Source organism: Nelusetta ayraudi, unplaced genomic scaffold (genome assembly GCF_046127955.1).
Source record: "Nelusetta ayraudi isolate G7.1 ecotype Tasmania unplaced genomic scaffold, CSIRO-AGI_Nayr_v1 ptg000084l, whole genome shotgun sequence".
In the NCBI taxonomy this organism is placed as follows: Eukaryota; Metazoa; Chordata; class Actinopteri; order Tetraodontiformes; family Monacanthidae; genus Nelusetta; species Nelusetta ayraudi.
Window position 1 is genome coordinate 6921453 of NW_027466134.1, and position 23548 is coordinate 6945000.

General features: G+C 45.9%; 1 protein-coding gene across 6 annotated transcripts in view; it reads left to right on the forward strand.

Moving 5' to 3' along the window:
- Window positions 1–1064: 1064 nt before the first annotated feature.
- LOC142900721 (cyclin-dependent kinase-like 5) overlaps window positions 1065–23548 on the forward strand; it is a 34643-nt gene continuing 12159 nt past the window's right edge. For 2 of the 6 annotated variants that reach the window (XR_012928924.1, XM_076045172.1), the window contains exons 1-9: window positions 1065–1545; window positions 3306–3524; window positions 5293–5327; window positions 17798–17843; window positions 17984–18120; window positions 18249–18369; window positions 19569–19628; window positions 20916–21006; window positions 21102–21291. Coding sequence is in view for 5 of the 6 variants with exons in the window: in XM_076045172.1 (XP_075901287.1) it covers window positions 3461–3524; window positions 5293–5327; window positions 17798–17843; window positions 17984–18120; window positions 18249–18369; window positions 19569–19628; window positions 20916–21006; window positions 21102–21291 (744 nt within the window). In the remaining variant the exon portion in view is untranslated. Of the gene's footprint in view, window positions 1546–3305; window positions 3525–5292; window positions 5328–16868; window positions 17179–17797; window positions 17844–17983; window positions 18121–18248; window positions 18370–19568; window positions 19629–20915; window positions 21007–21101; window positions 21292–23548 lie in introns of those variants that run through there. The other 4 variants (XM_076045173.1, XM_076045174.1, XM_076045175.1 and 1 more) reach the window with 4 other exon arrangements.

Below are 23548 nucleotides of genomic sequence, written 5' to 3' on the forward strand. Positions count from 1 at the left end.
TTATTCCACTGCCACAAATTAGAAATAGTGATGATTTATTTATTATTATTATTATTATTATTATTATTATTATTATTATTATTATTATTATTATTATTATCATAAATGATATTTTTGACAGATTTAAAAATCCACAGGAGATGGATTCATATTAATAACATATAATTTATATTTGTATTAAGTTGTATTTGTTATCAGAGCTTTATTTTTAATTAAGTTAATTTGATGATATTACCCAGCAATTTCACTGACTCATCCTTCAAAGTAATGAATGGAGTCGGCGAAGCACCGATTTAAATGCTACCTTCATTCAATTACTCAAACAGATAATAAAGCGTGATAGAGGGAGCTTTATTGATTTGAGATCGAATTGCTACCGCGTTATTTGGTTCTCTGGACACATTATATCCAGCCTTTTAATAATACGTGTGCTTTTGCCATTGTTATGCATTATATCCCCGTGTATACCTGTGAAGAATATCTACATTGCCATAATATTACACTGTATTTTGTAACTATTTCTGCCCACGTTCATCCTGTGGGTGGCAGTATTGTGATGGAGCAACAACATGGGGGCGGGTGAGGGAGGGTATAGATTTTAGTAAGCGCTTTGACAGTCAACATGGTGTGATTGAGGTTCCATATGAATCTATGGGCGTTCTTGGTGATTTTTTTTTTTTTTTTTTTTTTTTTTTTTTTAATCAGAAACAGTTCAAGAAAGCTGTATATGTTATATTATTATCGGTCCATCTTGAGTATGTGACAAAGAATCTGCTCAATATTAACCAGTTACTGGCTTTTTAGTCATTTTACACTACCAGTTCACTTAATAGTTAATGCAATGCCATGTCACACTTTCCACGGAAGTTTATTAATATTTCATAGTGTTACCGTCGGGTAAACACGTGTTATAATGTAGAGAATGCAAAGGCACCTGCCGCTTTAATGTTATAGAAGATGATACCTGTAAGTGTGTCTGTGTGTGTCTGCGTGTGTGTGCGTGTGTGTGCGTGGGTGGGGGGGGGGTTAGAAATTAAAATTGTTTAAATGCGGGTATGTTTTGATATGACAATAGTCTGCTAAACAGACGTGTTTCGTTTCTAACAAGCAAGGGAAACAGTTTTTTTCGCTGCCTGTCATGAAAATCTGCAAACAAGTTTACTTTGACATTCCGGTGGAGAAATTATGCTATCTGCTTGAAAAGCGGGGTGTGAGTTTGTGAATTATGTAATTGAGAAATTGGAACAATAATACCCGACCTCATACCGAACACCCTCAGACCGCAGCGCACAGGTTCCTCCCACCGAGAGCCGTTCCGCCCTCTGATTGGCCCACAAAAGGGGGGCCGTTGCGCCATGCGGGCGTTTGGGCAGCGTTGATTGGTCGACGCTCCCGCCACTCGGAACTGTTGCCTGGCGATCCGCTACCCCAGCTTGTCAAACGCACGATCCAGTCGCTGGAGGTGCCTGCTGCAATGAAAATACCTCCATCGGTGGGTGGATATATCAACTCGTTTGCCTCTATTCCCCCTCGAACACTGACCAAGTGAGTAGTTTTGTCGCACTGTTAAAGATGCAATTTGCCACAGCGCGTGAAGGTGGCGGTCGTTTGAAAGAGGCCTAGCCAATCTTGATGTTTGTTTTAGCTAATTTGCGGTTTTGTTTTGTGAATCTCCGGGCTGAAAGAAAAAACACTGGTGTTGCGCATCTAACTTTAACTAACCCGCAGCCCCGTTCAGGTGAGGTGTTGACTGAACCCCGCCGGGCAGTTTGGGACTAGTTAGGCCGAGTGTCACCTTCTTGTTGTTGGACTTGTTGGATTTAACGCCGAAAAATGCGCCCGATCGAGCCGCGTTCATTTCTGTGGGATGTGGTGGGCAGCACGCGCGCGCGCACGTGTGATTTCCAGCGTCCCCCTTCCCCACAGACACACTCGCACTTTATTTTGGACAAGCTCGCGCCACCGCAAAAAAAAAAATAAAAAAAAATACAATTAAATAAATAAACAGGTAAAATGTGACAACCATGTACGTGCGCCTAATTATGTGCTGTACATGATGTGTCACTGTGGTTATGAGACGAATGATGCGTCACATGTACAAAGAGGAGATAGAAGCCCATGTTGTCAACAGAAAATCATTTTTGCATGAAATGAATATTGTTTAGGGGTATTTGTAGCAGCTCTGTTTTTGTGAAATGTCGTTGTGAAATGACGTTACAAGCAGAATCCGCGGGGGTTTTTTTTTGGTGTGTGTGTGTGTGTGTGTGTGTGTGTGTGTGTGTGTGTGTGTGTGTGTGTGTGCGTGTGTGTGTGTGAGGGGGCGCGGGGGGGGGGGGGGGGGTTCTTCTAAAATGATATCACTGTGACTATTTTTGAGGATGCAAACACACAATTTCACTGTAGGAACATGGGAACTCATCATAGCAAGAGCTGGAAAGGGAATGTGCTTTTCAATTTCATGCACTCCAGTCCAGGAACATGCAGCATGAGTCATTCTGTTGATCAGAACAGAAAAAAAAAATACATGATCCACATCAAGGCTGGATCATATCCTCCCCTCAGGTCCAGACCTGGAGGGACATGGGCTCAAATTTACCCTGGAAAACCAACAGACTCACCTGCAGCTTGCAAAAAGAAGGGAGGTTGTTTTTCCTCCCTTCACCTCTCCAAGTGTTGTGTCTCAAGTTTCCCCCCCACGGTTGCTTGTCAGTGTTTTAGCTGTGTGGATGTCGTCGGGGCTGACTAAGACGAGGGAGTAACTAACAGACCAGCACAGCAGTGTAGGGAGCCTTCTGGGAGACAGAGTTTATTTTGGTGCCCAGGTTTTTGCATACTGATGAGTAGCTCCTGTGCCCACAGCACCGTAGGAGACTGGGAGTGTGAGTAGGCTATGTGAGTCCTTGGTATCAGGAGTCTTATCTGATTCAACACGAGTAAAGAGTGTGTGGAAACCAGAGGAGGCCCCCTAATCCAGCGAGGAGATTGTGTACTATTGTCGGAATACCTTTGTAATAATGAAAGGAACTCAGAAACTCTTGCCAATCCTGTCATATTATAGTGTTATTACACTGCTTGCACGCAACTGTTTGATAAAAAATGCATTCCTAGTTTTTCTTGATAAAGTGATTTACGGATAGTCGCTGTCTAAAAAAGCCATGCAAGCAATCAGGGTTCACTGAAGTCTTGTAGAAAAGAATCAAGTATTTTTTTTTATCATTATTATTATTATTATTTTTACATTTTTAACCTCTTTCGCGCTTATTTTAGACCCTAACCTGACCAACTTTCTCTGTGGTTGTGTGCAGGTAAAGCCAATCTGCCAAAGGCATGTGTCGGATATTATGGCCTCCAAGTGGAACGCGGCCCTTCAGGGCGACCAGCTGGCCGCCACTCGCTGTTCTGTAGCTGGACCCCCTCCGCCTGAGCCTGGAGCACCTCACACGACGCACCTTTTGACTTCATGAAACTCCCTGACATCGGTGATGTGATGAATAAATTTGAAGTCCTTGGGATTGTGGGTGAAGGTAAGCACACAGAGACACACCTTGTCCTTGTCTTTCACGAGCCTCTTGCATGTAATCGTTGAGTTTCTGTTGAGTTTATAGACAGAAAGAATGTGCTGATGTATTATTGGTTGGGTATTGACTTTTGACATTTGCAGTTATTGATGTTTAGCCAACTGTGTTATGTAGGCCAGTCACGCAGTAGTATGCATTGCTCTTGTTGTTGTACGTCAGACATCAAGACTTGATTTTTTTTTTCTTCTTCTCTGCACTAAAAGGGAAAACGCGCATTAAAAAAATACCAAGGTTGGATGCTGGCCAAATTGTTATTTCAAATATTGATAGTAACACTGAATTATTATCAATAATTCATAATTAGCTTCGTTAGTTTGAGTTGGATTATTTATTTATTTAGTCACTGAGGCCTGGGGCAGTGTCTTTCTTACCTCTTCGTCGCCCAGGATGTGAACGTACTCGTGCGCGTGGTCCTGTTTTCCTCACTGTTAAAGGAGGAGTTGGTGTTTAGGCGGCGGCATTCCTCTTCGCCGTGCGCTGCTTCTTTATTTTTCCTAAAACCCTCCGCTTGATGAAAAGTGGCATAGGCCCCGAGGTGAGGCTACCCACTTGTCCTAGTTTTCACACTCCCACATCGTAGAAGTTTTATAATGTGCGTGTAATGTGTCTCTGGAAGACACAGACCCACACACACACACACACACACACACACACACACACACACACACACACTCAGAGCTGGAAGTCGAAAGCTGAGATCCGAAGACGAGACTGCCGTCTAGAAGGACATCAACACCTTAAAGTTAACATAGTTTTATCTTGGTGTTTTTTTTTTGGTTGTGAGTTTTCCAGTCCAGCTCTGCTCACTGCTGGCACGTGGCGCGCTCCGCCTGATCCAGCCTGATGGATTTTTCCTCCCCGATCTTGACGTCAGTCAGTTTGGCTGATCGTTCAGCCTCACCATCACTGTTAAAAACACACAGATTCTTATGTAACTGGGTTGGTGTTTTTTCTTCTTCTTTTTTTTTGGTAGTTGTCGCCTCCAAACTGATTAAGTTCAATTTTAAAAAGTGAAGTTTTTTTGCGCGTTGCCACATTTAACGTTGCAGGCAACGAATAATGGTTTGTCCTCCATTTGGGCAATTATTCGTCGCAAAGAACAGAACATTTGATTCATTGAGAGCCTGCTCGGCTTTCTGCTAATTATAGTCGATCCCTTCTCCAGAACGAGGATATTTGTTGCACTCCTCTTAATTATAGGCTCTCACGTCGAGGCCGGATGACTCCTTGCGGCGCTGATGTGCCTGTGAAGGAGCTGGGAGCGTTTTGTCATATGCCCCGCTCGATCCAAGAATCCCTCTTGAACCCTGAGGGGGATGTGTGCGTGTCTGACTGCCAGGGCCGATAAGATCAGAAGTACAGTAGCCGGCCAACACTCGTGTCCTACTTGCTGAGCCACCTGTCCCTTTGTATTTGCAGCGGGGGCGTAGGAGGGATGTTTCTTAAATCATGTGAATGTACGAGAAGGGTTTCGGTTTTTTGTTGTTGTTTTTTTCCCAAAGACAGCCAGGTTTTGGTTGTCTGGAGAAATTGTCCTCCAGCTAGAGCTGATAGACTGCATCACCGTGGAAGCCCTCAAACCAAACCAACACTTGTGTTCTTCAATTCATGCAGTGTTGATGCCGTATTTCTTGATGTTAAGCGGAAATGTTGTCTTCAGTGCCTGGATACCGACATTTTGCTGCACAATCTAATGTAACACCCTCTTTCATAGGTGCGTATGGTGTTGTTTTAAAGTGCCGACATAAGGTAAGACCCAGTGACTTCCCTTTCAGCATTTCAGCCATTTGATTTTCACATGATATCAGTCATCTCACTGAAATGTATGACCTGCAATCTGCCATGAGGTCATTCAGGGTCAAGAACTCTGAGAATATCCTGTTTCTTTGGTCATAGACTCCCAAAAAAGACAAAAATGAACTAAACCTGACCGAGTTAATCAGGAGTTAAGTTAAGACGACTGTCTAAGGTCAACTTTGATCATGTCAAAATTTCATGGAGCTCATGGTTTGAGTCTTGCATGTCACATTATCAAGCATGGAGAAGGTGTTACTGTGGTTTCATTCCATCCGGTTGTCATTGTAAGGCAAAAACAAAGAACACCGTATACAGTGTTATAAAATACTTGTATAGGCTGAAGAAGTATTACTATTACACCGATGTGGCGACTGGTAGCTGAAACGTTTCGACACTCTAGTGCATAGGTGTCAAACTCTGGCCCGCAGGCCAAATCTGTCCTGCAGAATAATAATATTTGGCCCACGAGGTAATATTAAATGCCTGCTAGAGCTGACCCGCCGGTATTAAACTGCGCATGTACCACTAATACTACAAATCCCAGAATGCTCTGCGGTATTCTGGTAGACTATTTACTGTAACAGACTATAAGTAATGTTTTCTTTATGCACTTTTTCTTGCTACTCCAAGGCGTAAATTGACGTTCATTGAAGGATATTATCACTAGTTCATTGGTATATTATTGCTATTTCATTTTTAAATGTATTATCAGCCACTGGAAAAAGGTTCCTGTTGAAATTTAAATCAGAAGGCTGCAAATAAAAAAGAGGCATGCGATTTTTATTTACATTTCATTTTGTTTTTTTTATAAGGAAGTTCGATTTTGCATGTGTGCAATATGAAGTTATTTTGTCGTCCCAAGTTTTGACATTTTTGCTCCACTGTGTGTTTGAGTTTGACACCCCTGCTCTAGTGGATGCCGGGATCATTAGAAACAAGTCCACGTCTTCCCCCTTTTTCCTGTCGTCGCCAAAATTGGTCGTATTCAATTTGTCCACTGCGCTTGAGATTGGAGCTCATTTAAAAAAAAAAAAAAGTCGTTCACACACCCGACAGTGACGGCTTGGTCATCTCCCAGCATTACTGCGAGTCAATCCAGCACGAGCTGGAGCTGAGCTAACCCCCCCCCCACACACACACACACACACCCACCCCCCGGTTCTTGCCTCCGACTCCTCGCTTCCACCCACCTCTGCTGCCGAGTTTAATGTAGCACATCACCTCGCTCCGTGCATCCGTCTGCGCCGTGTTCCTATTGTGGGACGCATTGGCTTTGTTGCTAAGTGTCAGAACGGCAAAAGACAGCAGCGGAGATGCTGGGCGAAGTGAGAGAGAAGAAGAAGGAGAAGAAGAAGAAGAAGAACAGCGCCTGCCAGCGGAATCGCAGGCTGTAATTACTGCGCTTCATTATTCTCGCTGATTGATCCCGGCGGTAAACGCAGCTGCCGATGCCAAAGTCTCCACCGTCAACAGGCCCCAGTCGGGTCCGGACGGCAGGATGAGGCTTCAGCGCTCGTCCTCGCTGTGTTTGTGTGTTTGCTTGTTTGTGTGAAAAGCAGCAGCAGTGGCAGAGGGGAATACACTCTATCCTTTGATTCCCTTTTGCTCCCGGTCCGGGTGCTTTGTCAGAGCAGCTTGCATAAGGGAAAGCTAAATTTCTGAGGGGTTCGGCCTCTAATTATCTCGGTTTGATTTCGGGATTTAACACGTTTGTGTGTCACGTCGACTTCCTGCTGCTGATTCACTCGACTAAAAAAAGCACCGTCTATTTATGTAATGGCTTTGTTTGTCGAGCAGTCACCTTGATTCCTCTCTCACGTCTCGCGTGGGCGTTGAGAATAATGCACCTTTGAGGCCGACGCGATCGATAGATTAGCCGGGATTGCTTGAAGTGACCACCCGTGATGTAAGCCGTGGGTTATTTTATAACGCCGTCAGTCCCTCAGCCTATTTCTTTGACTTATTTCCAGATTGTCTGCCAATCTCTGTCCTGCCGCGAACAAATTTAGCCACTTGTTGTTGCCAGCGTGCGCGGCATGAAGCAGCAAAGCGATTCAAATCGTTCTAACCATACCCCCCCCCCACCCCACCTCACACTCCCCTCATCTGTCAGCTCATTGTTTAAACTCCCTCAACACAACAGAAAGGATTGTGTTTTTTTAATGTCACAAGTTGTCAGCTCGTACACTGGGGTTTGGATGCAGCTCCTCTCCGGATCTGCATGGCTTGGCTGTGCGTCCCGCAAATGGCTCAGCCAGGACGATTTTAACTGCCCTTTTAATTATCTCATTACAGGTTTCATTATTTCTCCTGCACCTAACAAAGGTCTGACGTTTCTGCTGCTCTTTCCTCTGCTTCCACATCGGCTCTCATAGAATATCTGCCCGGCGACTTTACATCATTCAACGTGCGAAAGCAAAGCACGGGAGGGGTATGATTCTCTGGCTGCCGATCAATGTGGAGCGGCGCCATCTGCGGGGAAAAAAAAATAAAAAATTGCATTGTTGCCGTGAATGGACCGACAATGGGTTTTTTTTTTGTTTTTTTTTTCAAGGACTTGCACGCACGCACGCACACATGCTGCGTAATTACCGTGCGCGCGCAGACGTGGGCGCACAGTCAGACGCATTAACGCGTGTGCGCGGATTTCACTGGTGGAAGGGAGAGAGGAGCGGCACGCCGGCGGAGGGTCTAATGGGGCTGCGGCTGTGGGCAGGGGAGTGCGGTTTGTTGTTTTTTTTGTCGCCGCTGCTGCCGATGGTGATGATGATGATGATGATGATGATGATGATGATGATGATGATGATGATGATGATGCACGGCTGCAGCTGCTCCTCCCGTTTGCCCGAGCGGTCTCATTTCACGGGCGACACGCCCCTTGAATTTGGCCCGTGCCGGCCGCAATTTAACGGGGTTAATTAGATGGAGAGGAGGAGGAGGAGAGAGAGAGCGGGCGAGCGAGCGATACAGAAGAAAAAGACACAACAACAAGTGCGCATTCGCATCCGCTTCCGCGGCTTAGGCCGCCGGAGCGGCGAGGTGCAGCTTGTGAAGAGTCAGCTGGCTGGGTGGGTGGCGCATTGAGCAGAGACATAAAGGACGAAATCACATTAAAGTCTTGACGTATTCACAGGTGTCTGTTCACTTGGGCTGCAAATTTTAATGTTGCACAAATTGGATGAGGGTTTTGCATCTGTGTTATTAAAACTGTCAAATTGGACGTCATCATCAGCATCATCTGCCGGGAAAAAAAGTGATTAAAAAGAAGGGACATGGGCCTGTCATGATGGATGGTTGACTGATAATTTTCATAAATGAATATGAAAATTATTCAAGTGGGATGTTTCAAATTTCACACACCATGTAAGAAGCTCTCTGTCTTTGTGTGAAATGGAAGGTATTGTTGTGGCACAGCTGCACCTTAAGAGCCACAGGGAGGCTGCAGGTGTTTTCGGTGCTTGTTTGATAAGACGTCCGTTTGTCCACGATTGTCTCATGGTCGTGGCTCTCAGAGATAATTTACTTTAAAAAAAAAAAAAAAAAAGCAGCATTGTTCAATGACAGATTCTTTTTTACATTTGATTTGACATGGAAACATCATAATAGTTGTGTGAATAATTCTTTATTCATGGTTCCCAGTCATTCTTGCCCAGTGGCATTCCTTTCAGAGCCACCCTTGGGTTAACTTTGGTCATTTTGAGTGAAAAGCCGTTAAGATATTTGCGTTTAAGCTCCTCCCACACTGTATTTGCTCAGTCCAGTCTAGCAGCAGCATTTGAAGGCGGCGACCTGCAAAGCTGGAATGTGTCTTCCATGTCCACCTCGGACATTTTGTTTCACTTTCACTAAGAAATTAAAGGCACAAACATACTAAAGTCAAAAACATTTGTAATAGCTTATTTTCCTGTAGGTTTAGTGTTTTATGCAATCATCCAAACGTGGTCAGTGAGTATTCACTGACAACACTCGCCGGTACGGAGATCTTTGTGTTTGCTCCAGTTTGACCATGAGGTCATTCGCCCTCGTTTGTTTTGCAAGTCAGATTTCGCGGAGCGTTACTCTTTGTGTGGCTGTATAGTGACCCAAAGGCATGTTTGCGGCGTAATACTGGAACTTCTTTGCACAAAATTCCTCCGATGTTGAACCAGAACATGGACCTTGTGACACAAAGAATACCAGATATTTTATTGCGTCATTTTTTGAATCTGAAAGTCTTTTCAAAGCGACTCAGTTCGATGCATTTTCCATTTTGTCTGACAAATCTTCATTGTCCACCATTGAAAGATTTTTTTTTTTTGTCCAATTCTCGGCAAACTGCGCTTCGCAGTGATTGGCGGCTCTGGCAGACCTCCCACCCAACTGGGAAACCTGTTGACTCAGAACTGAAACTGCAGTCTTCTCGGCTGAAACTAGTCAAACAGAGAGGCTTATCTCCAGAGGCTAATCTAAATCCAGGATCAGGCTCTCACACGCTTCAAAAAATGCACGGAAAACGTAGAGGAGTGGGGGATCAGCGCGGCCTCGACAACCAGTATTGATTTAAGCATGGAGTCACTCTGAGGAATGCACACGCCCCCCCCACCCCCCCACAGTGTTCCTATCGTCCCGTGAAATGTTGCCCCCCCCCCACCCCCGAGTCTCCGTGCAACTACAGCGAGGTAAAACATTGACAGCCTCCTCCTCCTCACTTGTGCTCCTGAATGATTCAGCGTTGAGTATTTAAAGCGCCTGTCAAACAGTTTCATTAATGGTGAAAGATTTATAGGATTGAGGGTTTTTTTTTTGTTCTCATTTCTATTATTTTTTTTAAAGCCCCCCCCCCCTCCCTCGCTGTTAGATTCCAGTCGGAGGCAGCCGACTTCTGAAACGCAGCTCTGAGAAAGGAGCTTGTCCACTCAGGAGGAAGAAGTCAGAGTGCAAATTTGTCATAAATCTCCGGGGCGGCATGAAAATGAAAGCTTCTTCAAAATCTCCCAGTAGAAGTTGTGGGTCTCGTATGTGTGTGTGTGTGTGTGTGTCTCAAAAAAGGAGCGCAGCGGGGCAGGTGTGTGTGTGTGCGTTTGTGTGTGTGTGTTTAATGAGTCACCCTCCACGTCCCATAAACATCCCACCAAACGCTTTCCAGCACATCAAAGGGGAGAAACGAAGACAAGGCCGCTCGCTAACGCCGCCACCCTGCAAAACGCCTCGTCTGCCATCTTTGTTTTGGTTGACGGCGCGCGGCAGGCTCGTTGCCCCCACCCTCCTCTCTCCTAATTGGCCGCTCCACATGGTGCATATTGGCGGGGGGGGAGCAGTGATGCGGCAGGTGTAAATGGTGGCCTCTCAGCAGGTTCCTGCTGCTGCGAGATGACATCACGGCGAGTTGCATCACCGCTTGCATTCACTTCTGCACAATTTCCCACCGCGGAGTTTCGTGGATGCAACACGCTGTTTTGAAGGAGTAGGAAAAAGAACACAAAAAAAAAAAAAAATATATATATATATATATATATATATATATATATATATATACCAAGACGACCTCTGGTGCTGCCAGCAGTGAGTCGACTTGTAGCACCAGCGTGGATCAAACATTGTATGGTTGTATCATGTCTTTAATGGGGACATGACAGAGAGCAGTCAGCTTCTATCAGTGAACATTAGCGCCTGAAAAGTGTATTTTGTGTTTAAATCTTGAAACATCAGTGTAACTCCCGTTCAGTCACTAATGACACAAGAGCCCCAATTCCACTGCCAAAAAAACATGTTTTTTTTTGTTTTTTTAAATAATCGGCATTTGGTGGCGGTGGAATCTGCTCACCGAGACAAAACGGGTCAAGCGACCCGGGTCAAAATCGGCTCCGATCGGCTCCGCACCAATCGGCTTGCGATGGAATCGGGAAACCCAGGACAACACCACCTTTTTTACCTGCCGCACGGGCTGACCTTGAGCGTAACGTGCGCTAAATCATGATATCGCGCCAGTCGCGGCGTATATCAAGCACTGATGCAAAGGTTTTCCATCACGTTCCATCAGCACAAAATGGACCAGACGCCGAAAACAATGGCTGCACGGCGGGAAGCGGCCGCGCAGGTGCGCGCCGCTTCAAGTCTGGTGGCAACGACGTCGTCGCTCCACTGCAGCCAACAGTGACCAACAACTAAGAACGCTGGCCACCGCCGGGCTCTTGAATTCTGTAGAACTTCATCATGCGATCTCAGCGCGATGACGTCAGCAGACACGCAGCGGTGAAAGCGGAGGGGGTGCAGTTTGCCGGCGACGACGTCATGCCGTTATGCCATCACGCTATCATGCCATCATGCCGTAAGAACCAAATAGAACATATGAACAGACATTAGGCTTATATTACACAGAGCAATTTACAAAGCAACATAAAACAATAAAGCATACACATACCTCATTGGCCTTATTGACTCTAAACAGAGTTCAGGAACCTTTATTCTTCTTTCAGCTACTTCTTATTTCTTATTCTATTCTTTTCGACTGCCGCTGTCATGTGGCCGCTCTACCTCAAGCATTGTGAAGAGGAAGCGCGTCAGAATAAACGGACCTGACACCACTAACACCTGTGAATATAAGTTCCGCTATGTAAACATAAAATATGCGCAACATAAGAATAATACGCAGCTTCTTTTAACATTTTGTGCTTTTAGCTACATTCATATGAAATAACAAAAATATATTATCTCATTTAAACATAAATTACTCACGTTTTTAATTCGAAACAAAGTAATAACCAATTAAATGAACTTAAATTGTATAACTGACTCTGATGGCAGCTACAATCAGATCAGGAAACTATGGGATACACATACACAGACACACACACAAACACAAACACACATCAATGATTTTAAAGGCAGCACTGAGTTTGTCTTTAAAATCACTAGTCCTCCACTAGATGCACAAGTGTAAAACAGCGAAAAACAGACATGCGCAAAGTAAATGGAAATAAAAGTTACATGCAACGTGGAGTCATGTCACTATTAAATACTAGCAATTTTGGTTTAGGTCTTTAACACCGTGAACAGTGTTTATGGCCAAACGAAGTTCGGCACAAAAACTAAAAATAGAGCCCTGTGTTGTAAATTAAAGGTAAACAGGTGAGTATAAATGCGAGGGGAAGGCTGCCTCTCGCGGAGACAAGTCGGGTTAAAACATGTTGACGCGGAACTCGAGAGGAACGACACAAACTCCAGTTGACTGTACGTATAAATAACTACTGGACACGGACGCGTCGGTCACTTGGCACGCGCAAATCGGCACAGGCAGTGAAGTCCACGCGAAATCCCGCGCAACGGTCGTCTCAGCTCATGTCATCGTCAGTCTCTTTGAAAAACTCAAAGTGGAGAAGAGCGTCGAGAATCACCGAGCCGTATCGTCCCTGAGCAGCGGTAAACACGATGTCGTCACGCCACCTATTAATAGCGCGTGAGCGAGAACATATGTGGCACATGTCGGCGCGAGCCCGCGGGCACCGTGCTTGGCTCCTCCAGCGTGGCACCCGGTCGTATTTTTCCTGGCACGGTTCGCGTTCGCAGAACCCCTGAGCGCCGGTGACACATGCCAACAAGGAGCCGTCCTCCGGTTCAACAAGGGTCTAAAAAAAAAAAAACCTTCCTGGTGAAAGGTGTTCGGTGGCACCAAGGGACTGCGTGTTGAGCTTCTAAATGGGGCAATTGTATGTGTTTTTAGCTTTCTTTTTTTTTGCGTCGCTTCTTTTCTCCGTCCTGCTGTTGGTTCCATTTCTCGAACATTTACCACTCCGAACCTTCTGACGAGTTAAAACGGAGAAAAGTCTGTGTTTCTCAGAGCTTATAACACACGTATGGAAGACCATTTCCGCCAGTGAGAAAATAAAAGCCCTATGCTAAGTCATAATTATGAGATAAAAAAGTCTAAATTATGAGATATAAAGGCGAATTTATGAGATAACAAAGTCGAAATTATGAGATATAAAGGCGAATTTATGAGATAAGAAGGTCGAAATTATGAGATACTGACGACTTTTTATCTTAATTTCAAGTTTCTTACCTCATGATTTCAGCTTTATATCTCAGAATTTTGACTTTTTATCTCATGATTATGACATACCATAGGGCTTTTTTCACTGGCGGAAATGGGCTTCCATACGTTCACAATATGCACGGTCTTGACTGACACACAGCACAAAGATCATCCTTTGCATTTTTATTCGTGACATTTGCATTGCTCAAGTTGTCCACTTTGTGTTTTACCTGTAGCCAGAACAGATGTTTTAGCCAAGCTTAGCAATGCCAGCTACAACCAGTCTGGATTTTTGCAAATGCTTAAACAAAAAAAAGTGTCAGAATTTTTGTTTTTGAGCGTACGGTGACAAAGACTCTCCTCTATTTTGAATAAGTTGATGTCGTTGTGCTCGGCGAAGCAGGCTGAATGCTATTCGGAACACTTTGGTTTGTTCCTCTGCATGATATTCTAAATGATAAGCTTTTCGGTTTACTCAGTGGTTATTGCAGCACATAAATGCTGCGTAAATGCCGGCATGTAAATTCTTTGATTTTTCTCTTTTTTTTTTGTTTGTTTGTTTTGTGAAACTTGAAATGCAGCTGCTTAAACACGGTCACGCTGTGTCATTTTCCTCCTCTAACACAAGTTTAGATATCTGCTATAAACAGGCTGCACGATGTTTTGAATTGCATTTGCCTCAGACTCGGAGCCATTTAAATGCACATATCTCAGAGATCTAAATTGAAAGTAATGAGTGTTTTGTGTGGATTTATCAGTGATTTAGCACCAACCATGTAGCCCAAAGTGAGTCACTACCGCTCTGCAGACATCTGCTGTTGGTCCTATCTATATATTAACCTATATATTAACACAGCTTTTTTTCAAAGGGTTTTTTAATTATTTTTTTTATCGGCGTCACAAGATAATTGAACTTGGGCATCATTTTTGAACACCTCCTAAATAAGCGGAGTGGCTGTCAGTAACGTCTGGTTTTTAAGAGTTGGATAAAGAAAGTCTCTCTAGCCCTTTTTTTTTTTTTTTTCGAAGGGAACAGTTATTTTTGCACCCGGTCCGGCGAAACTAGGACGGGTGTGGGAAAAAAAAGGACTTTCACATTTAACATTAAGTGGGTCACCTTGAACGGAGCACTCGTGGTCCGTCGTCCAATCAGGAGCCGGAGGGAAAGACGAGAGGGCGGAGACACGTTTCCCGTCTGAACTCTGAAGTCGTCATTGTCCCCTGATGGATGGAGGCTATTTCTAGTCCCAAACGCAGACTAACAGGCCCCGCCCACCTGTTGATCCGTCCTCTCTGGCTGGATGTTTGTCTTCTTTTCTTTTCTTTTCTTTTTTTGGCAGACGTTGTCAGTCACTGCCAAAGACATTTTGATCCAAACAATGATGAACAGCTATCCAATAATAGAGCCGCTTTCAGACTTTAGTTGGAAAAAAACTTAATAGACAAGTCTCCAGACAACTGTGTATTTAGCCCTGTGTTTACAGCCTCCTGATGCCTTTGTTTTTGGAACTTCTGCATGTTTGGAAGGCGACGTCGGTGGGGATGTTTTAAATTCTTACCATGTGACCCAGCGAGCCGGCCCAGCGCGCCTTGTCTGATTCTTTACCTTTGTGATGCTCTTAGTTGAGCGTCGCTGGGTGACTCGCGACTCGTCCTTCTGGCAGAATCAGCTTGTGTTTTCTTTGGGATTTCTCCTGACTCACTCCCCTCTGCTGGGTCCCCATATTAAACTTTTCTTCGTCCTAGCCTCCGGTGGCTTGCGGGGGCTTTTTACCTTCTTTTTTTATTGGTGTCACGTTGAACATCACCTGCGCTCCTCTGCACAACTGTTAAGTGCTGCTTCAGCAGCGACGAGAGAGAGAGAGAGAGAGAGAGAGAGAGAGGGAGATCACACGGAGCGCTGCGTGCACATCTCCAGAAGAACTTGTTTTGCAGAGGAGTTTGACTTGAAAAATGGATGAATTTCTCCGTGTTATTTCTTTGAGGTAGTTTCCATGCCGCCAACTAAAGTTTCTTCTTTTTCATTTGGTTGGCTTTCAGCTCCGAGAATTCGTCATCCAGAGATTCACCAGGCTGTTATTAACAAATGTCACAGCCAAGCTGTTCATGTTGGAGCTCCTTATTTGGGTTGCGTAAATAATGATATAACGTCGGTGCTTGGCAATTCGGTCATGTGCAGAAGAAAGCCTTTGACACGCACTTGATGCGCTAACTGCCGGGTTCGCTTCTTGCGGTTTGACACTGTGCACTTTCAGCTGCGTGTGGGGTGTGGGGGGGTGACCGTATGATGCATTTGGGGGAAGTTACTCACACGGCTGCGTCCTCCACGGACTGATGTCTGTGTCCCGGGACTACCAACAGCGGAACAAATTCATCAGTTCATTATGTGCCACTGTAAATATATAAAGACATCCTCTATAATATCAGCCATTAATTGGTTAGTTTGCTGACTGCTGACTGATTTATTCACCACTGTATCAGTCAGCAGATGATCCGAAGGTGAAAATTGAATTTGAGGTTAACCAGTGCTGTGCCTCCATCAGCACCTTCAGCTGATTTGAAATCACTTTTGTCCCGATTTCTCATGTGTTTTGTCTTGTTGTTTTCATACTCACGTGGGACTTTTTAAAACAGCTCAGGATTTCATGTTGTATGAAACCCTGCAGTGGGCAAATGGTGAACTGCACTGAAATAAGCAATACATTGTTTTTGGTTTCATGGTATTTCGATTCAGAATGTATGTCGCCATGTTTGGTCACTGGGTTCAATTTAAAGGTTTGAAAAAAAAGTGAAACAGTACTGCTGTGAAATGAAGACATGTCTGTGAGAAATCCCAAGTTGCTCGAGACAAGCTCCATTTGTTTACCTCAGCGACTGGCATTGGCTGGAATGTCAGAGGAAAGGAGGCGTTTAAAGGGGGAGGAGTAAGATTTTCTGATTGGCCGAGGTCGACTGAAGTCTTGCAAAAGCCAGTTAGGACTGGTGAAGTCAGACTTGGTCTACCACCGAGGAAGGCCACCGCTGCTGCTCTCCAAACATCATGTCAAAATGTGGGTTCATGACACAGTTTTTATTGCAGCATCTGGCTCGTCACTAGCTGGAGCTGCTCGTCGTCGCTTCCCCGTCTCCTTCTTCCAAATTTCCCCATTGTGAGATCAATAAAGGTCTTCTATTCTTCTATTCTATTCTATTCTGTGGTTTCCAGGGTCAGCTCAGTGCTGCCCCCCTCGCTGCTTCAATCACGGCTGAATAGGCGCTGATTGGTCCCTTGGTGCTTCGACTGAAATAATAGTAGACTGGAGCTTTTCAACATCAGAAGTCTACCCTGTATCTATCTGCATCTATCTACATCTATCAGCAAGTCTATCTTATCTGTGTGGCTGGGTTTTTATTGCGTGTTGCATTTCTGTTTTCATTTTACTGCAAAGCACTTTGAGATGCATTGATAATGCCTGAAAAAGTTTTGATTGATTTAGATTGATTTATCTACATCACAAGGTCGCCTGGTGTGGCCCCGCCTCCAAAACACCAAGGTAATACTTGATTGATGGCTTGTTTGCGCCAATAGTTCAATCTAGATGTGGAAATGATTTTTTTATGTTTTTTAATGTGAACCTGCCGAGTTTCCGGGTTCACACTGAGAGAAACGCACAAGACAATCGCAGGACGTTCATCAGCCTCCATTCGTGAAGAACATCCAGACGTTTAACAGGTAGATTCAATTTAGTTCCGGCGGCCGCATCGTCTCCTGGCACTCAGTTCTCGTGGCTGCGTGGCCACGCCGACCCTGCTGTGAGTCATCTTGTGTTCCTCCGTGCTTGGAGACAAGCTCGCCGTTCCCTGCGATCCATGCCGGAGCCCCGGGATGGGGGGGGGTGGAGTGGTGGGGAGGAGGGGGAGGAGTGGGAAGTGGAGCAGAGCTCTGAGCCACAGGCAGAAATACCAGGCCCTTAACTGGGACACGCAGAGAGAAACGGGGCTAGCGTTGGGGCGTCTCTGGCAGGAAACTCGGAGGAGCCTCTCTTGTTTGTGCTCTTCGCGTTGGTCGGACGGTTTCGTCTCGTCGTTCGACGCAACCTGTGTCCCTCCTGGTGGCCATCTGTAAATCAGTTACTTTGGACGAGGGTCCGCATCCCATCATGCCCGTGACCCCGTTAAGAGGATGAAAAGTTTGCCTCTGTGTGTTTCTAATGATTAGTCCAGTGGGAGTTCATGTCCATCACTCCAGGGCTGCAGCCACAGTAATGCATTTCCCCTGGTATCTTTCCCATCATGTCCCAACACCCCCCCCCCCAAAAAAAATACAATTTTGACTGTGTTTTTGCATTCTCAACACTTGCTTGCTCCTTGTGCAGAGGCCGACAACAACAAATTCAGCAATATTTTCCCCCCCGTTTTATTTCTCTGGCAGGAAACCAATGAAATTGTGGCCATTAAAAAATTCAAGGACAGCGAAGGTAGGAGGATGAATCCAGTTTGTTTTCTTTTTTTTTTTATTGCCAGTCAGTTCTGCATCTTTATCTCTCTTGGTTCGGTTCCCAACCGCAGTGCCAACCTCTCTTTACCGCCGCATCCTTTTTTTTTTCTCTCCACGCAGAAAATGAAGAGGTTAAAGAAACGACGCTGCGGGAGCTCAAGATGCTCCGCACGCTCAAGCAGGAGAACATCGTGGAGTTGAAGGAGGCCTTCCGCAGGAGAGGGAAGCTCTACCTGGTCTTTGAGTATGTGGAGAAGGTAAACTGAGGGCCGGCCCTTTTTTATGGAAAATATTTGAACACCGGCGGGGTTTTTTATTTTTGTTTTTTTATTTTTCTTTTAGTGTGCAAAACTCGGATTGTTTACGTGTGTCTGCTTCTCCTCAGAACATGCTGGAGCTGCTGGAGGAGCTGCCCAATGGCGTGCCAAGCGAGAAGGTGCGCAGCTACATCTACCAGCTGATCCGAGCCATCCACTGGTGCCACAAGCACGACATAGTTCATCGAGGTGAAATGTCCCCTTTACTTTTCACTTCTCCTCTACGTCACCGTTGCCTCGGTGTCTTTTTGGGAAACGTATCAGCAACAGTTTAAATGCAGAAAAATGCAATTCTGCTCTGAAGGTCCTTACACGCCGGGGAATAGGCAAAGCGATGCGAATTAGTGAGGATAAAATGCTAATTTGTCTGTACACACCAAGCGCGACGCGAATATGTGGCTAAAATTTGCTAAGGGAATGAAATTTGCTAAGTTAATTTTACTCAGTGAAATTTCGCCAGTACTTCAGAATGTCCGTACGACAATTTGGAAGGACTGCTCCGTCAACTGGCTCCACATTTGCAAAAGGAGAGAACAAATTACCCAAGTTTTGATGTGACGTCATCGACATGCCAAATCATTTTGATTGGTCAGTGGTCCAGCCTGTCTGCCTTTTCAACACCAGAGCGAAAAAATAACAGCCACTTTTTCACTCTGCGAAAATTCGCTGCCAGTGTGTGTAAGGTTCCATTGACTTCAATAGCCTTTTTTCTCTTCTTAGCATGACTAGACTTAATAGCATATGCCCTGCTCAGTCTCCCGAGCGGTAGAACGGTGAAATCTTCCCTTCTCCGCTGCTGAACTTGAAGTTGTTTGCCGGTTCTCTTGCGCAAACAGGTTCTTTTCTTTTTTTTTTATCTCGCTAGCCAGCTCATTGGTACTGTTAAGTCTGCATAAAACCGTCTAAAATGCAGCAACTCGGGAGCCTAATGGTCGATACTTTGGCTCCATCAGACTTCTACATTTCAAACGTGTGTGATAAAGGCAGTTGAACCGACCGTGCTCCTCCCGGTCCATCGGTGGCTGCAGAGAAAAGGAACCAGATGGTTCCGTGCGAGCTTCTGGCTCAGGGACTCCAGCGAAGGCATCCAAATGGCCTGGAGGCACATCCAGGCTCACATATGACGGGGTTATCGGAGGCTATCAAGGGGTTTGGTGTATTAAGGCCAAGATTTATCGCAGGCCGGAGTGTGCATTGTCATGTCCCTCTTGATTGAAAGCATCCAGATCTTCCTTCCCTTTTTTTTTTTGTTTTACCAACGAGATGGATGGAGCAGCAGCAGCAGCAGCAGCAGCAGCGACTGCGGCGGTGATGTAACAACGAAGCTTCTCGCCAACCTTTTTCTCTTTGTGTGTGTGTGTGTGTGTGTGTGTGTTACTCCTCCTCAGACATAAAGCCGGAGAACCTCCTCATCAGCTCCGATGACGTCCTCAAGTTATGTGACTTTGGTGAGCACATCCACAACACACACACACACACACACTCACGCACGCACACGCACACACAGTGTGAGCGCCGGAGGGAAGGTGGCGAAAACAGCCGGGAACTGGGCTGCCGGCCGAGTATTTTCAACGCGGGGCCGTTCTATATTTGGCCGGAGCTTCAGCTTTGGCAGCTCGGCAGGTTTCATCCGTTATCTAAAGCCTCCTCTCTCCAGGTGCTGCTGCGAATCCTTCCTCCTCTCGCTTTCAATTCATTAAACATATTGGATGACAAGGCAGCTAATAAGGCTTCGGCTCAATCCCATCGCACGACATCAGGGCGACAACACACTCCACACTCTGATTGGTCCGCACCGTGCCACTGCGTTGTTTTCGATCAAAGACGCACAAGATGGAGAAGCGTTGGATTCAAACAAGGGCACCACTTTTTTTCTGGAACGTCAGGGTTTTTTTTTCTTCTTCTAAATCTAAATGCTTCGCCCCTTTTTAAACTGTGCTCAGACTCATGTGACAGTTTCCAGCCCTGCTGTTCTTTTGCGTTTCCGGCTTTCTTTTCAGGGATTTAGATGAGAGGGAGCCGTGTGAGGGAGGGCAGCATTGTTAGTTTGGCTCTTTCTTAAAAAAAATCAAGAAAGAGAGAGTGAGAGAGAGTGAGAGAGAGGAGAGAGGGGGAGAGAGAGAGAAGCCTGCCAGCACATCTCCGGCTTTAAAAAAAAAAAAATGACGTTAATTCTTTACGCTACGCTAAGCTAACTGTTCTTGGCCTCGAGCGCCGGCTTTAGATTTCAGATCTTTTGGCTCAAGTAGCGAATGTTTGAGAGAAGATAAAGGAATGATCTTAAGGATGGATGGATAGACTGACAGATAGATACATAGATAGACAGATGACAGAAGGTGAAATCAGTGCTTTGTTTTGGGACGGCCCCCCTGTGAGCCTCCTTCACACAGCCAGTGGAAGTCTAGCTTACGTAGTGGCGGCGGAGCTGCTGAGTGGCTCTTTGCAGTTACAGAATATCTACCCGTAATACGCCGGCTTTTATCACTCTAATGCCTCAGCGGGAGGGTTGTGGGGGGGGGCGCTCATCATCTCTCCTCTGCGAGCGCAGCTTCCCTCTAATTCATCTCCTTCATGCCTTTGCACCTCTGAATCACAATGGCGAGCGTCGGGAGGCGTCGCAGACTCGATTCATTTCTTGTTTTATTATTTTTATTCCGGCGTCTCAGCACGCAGGGCCTGTGAAGCGGCTCCCCGTCACGCTGTGTTGTTTGCCTCCTCTGCCTCTCCCTCGCCAGGCTTTGCCCGCAACCTCTCCGAGGGAACCGACGCCAACTACACCGAGTACGTGGCCACGAGATGGTACCGCTCGCCGGAGCTCCTGCTCGGGTAGGTCGGCGATCGCAAGCCGCGCACTTTTTTTCCCCCCCTTCTCCCTCCGCCGATTCCCCTCACGGTCCCTTTGAACCCCGGCGGCACCGCAGGGCCCCCTACGGGAAGGCGGTGGACATGTGGTCGGTGGGCTGCATCCTGGGAGAACTGAGCGACGGGCAGCCGCTGTTCCCGGGAGAGAGCGAGATCGACCAGCTCTTCACCATCCAGAAGGTGCTGGGACCCCTGCCGCCGGAGCAGATGAAGCTCTTCTATAACAATCCCCGCTTCCACGGCCTGCGGGTAACACACACACACACACACACACACGTACACACACACACACATTTTAAGTACTTTATTTATGTTGACATATATACAAAGTGCAATAAGGACATAAATACTGTCAGTGCAAATAAGTCATTGGGAGTCAGTCAGGTGCATTTGTGCTTGTATTACGGTTTATGTACACCAGGGGTGCACGCACTTTTTCAACATGGCGAGCTATTTATAAAATGACCAAGTCAAAAAGATCCACCCACTATAAAATTGGAAAGCATATTAGTTTATAAATGTATTTGTAGTCCAGTGATAAACAAATAAATAAATGAATAGGATTAAATGGGTCAAACGTGTAGTTTTGTATTGTGTTTGTATTTAAAGAAAACAACAGCGGAACTTCTTTTGCCCGTCCCAACTGTGTCTCAAGTGTCGCTGTGTGTAAAAAAGAAAAAGAAAAAAAGAAAACGGACTGTCCAGTCTCATACAAAATACAGGAATCTAAAGTATACATTGATTTTGTTCATTATAGTTTCAGATTTAAAATGAAATCTGCTTTATTTGACGGACAATCTGAACAGTGCCGAAGCCGATACGTCGCATTTATGCTTCACAGTAAAATACAGCGCATATTAAAAACAAAATCCAGCACGTTGAACATTATGACGAAAATCAACCCGATCCACCGTCTTTCCTAATCACTGAGTTCCTGCCTGAACAATTCTACCTGCTGTAATTGACGCAGACGCGACGCTTGAAGTGGTCTCTCTCTTCAAGAGTCTCTCTCTCTCTCTCTCTCTCTCTCTCTCTCTCTCTCTCCTGACACCTGCCATCTTGAAGACCTCTGACCACTAGCTTGTGACCTGGGCTACCAATTATAAAACCTAGGTGAAACTAGACACATTGTGCAGAGGAAGCTCCACAGCAACATATCGCACTTGACTACATTTACGACGGCAGTTACGACGGGTGTGTGGGTAGATCTTTAGAATGGTGCACTCCTTACTTCACCTACTTCACACACACACACACCACTGACCCCTCCCCTCCCCTCTCTGTGTGCTGATCTAATCTGCTACCACTCCACCTCCCTCCTCCCTCCTCCCTCACTCCCGTCGTTTATTTATTTTCTCCTCCCGCTACGTTTCTTTCCGCACTTCTTTCTTTCTTCTCCCTGCCGAGGCTGAGTGTGCTGCACTGTGACTGATTGGATTACAATGAGTCACGGTTTTATCATGTATCCCGCTCACTCGGAGAAAGGGAAGGCTGTAATAAGCCCCTCTGTTCGCAGGCTGGTTGCTACAACAGAGAAGCCGTCCTGTCCCGCTTCCTTCGCCCCTGACTGCCGCAAACACCCCTCGTTGAAAATAGCGGCTGATAATAAGCTAACAAACGGCTGCGTTTACAGGATTTCTCGCCCCCCCCCCCCCCCCCCACGTCCCCACGCAGCTATTTGTCATCCTGCCAGTGGAACAATCTGAGGGACGTTCGCCACGTCGAAGGTCGTCTCTCTGTGATGTTTAACCAAATCAAAGCAGAGACAACCACAGGCGCACAAGCTGGTGTCTGAGGGAGCTTCACAACCACACCCCCCACACCCTCCCCCCCATCAGACCAACGAGAAGGCAACACAACACTTGTGAGCAAACGCAGGATATTTTATCACGTTGAACACCTACGGCACGCTTTCTGCAACACTTGGAAATGTGTGATTGGAAAAGAGAACAGCTACTGGAGAGGAAGGAGTGGGGGGGAGGGGGGGTGGCAGGCGGCAGATTCACAAATATTAAAAGAAATATTCCAGACAAAAATTGACATTGGACGAGCGAAGCGTGGAAGGAAGCACGTGCGGCGCTGCTTTCATAAGTCAGCGGTGGCAGAAGGAAGAGGGAGGGAAGACTCGTGTAGCATTTGAAGAAAGTCAAATATTTAAAAAAAAAAAAAAGACAGGGTGCTCACCGACTCGGGTTATTGCATTTGGTTAACAGTCATTGTGAAAGAGAAAAAGAAATATCACCGTTCAGCAGTCGCGGCCGCACCACGCTGGAAAGCAGGCAGCTCCATGTGGGACGTGTTTCATTTCCTCTGAGCTGCACGACTGCTGCGAATAAAGGGAAACGGGCATCTACTCGGAGGGTCTTGGTTCCCTGGCTAGTGGCTCCTGATCCTGCAGGAGATTCTGCCCCGCAGCCAAGACAGGAAATCAGGTTTTGTCAGAGGAAGAATAAATGGGCGAGTAAGCTAAGGTTCTCTTTAAAGATGCGGAGGGAACGGGGTAGGA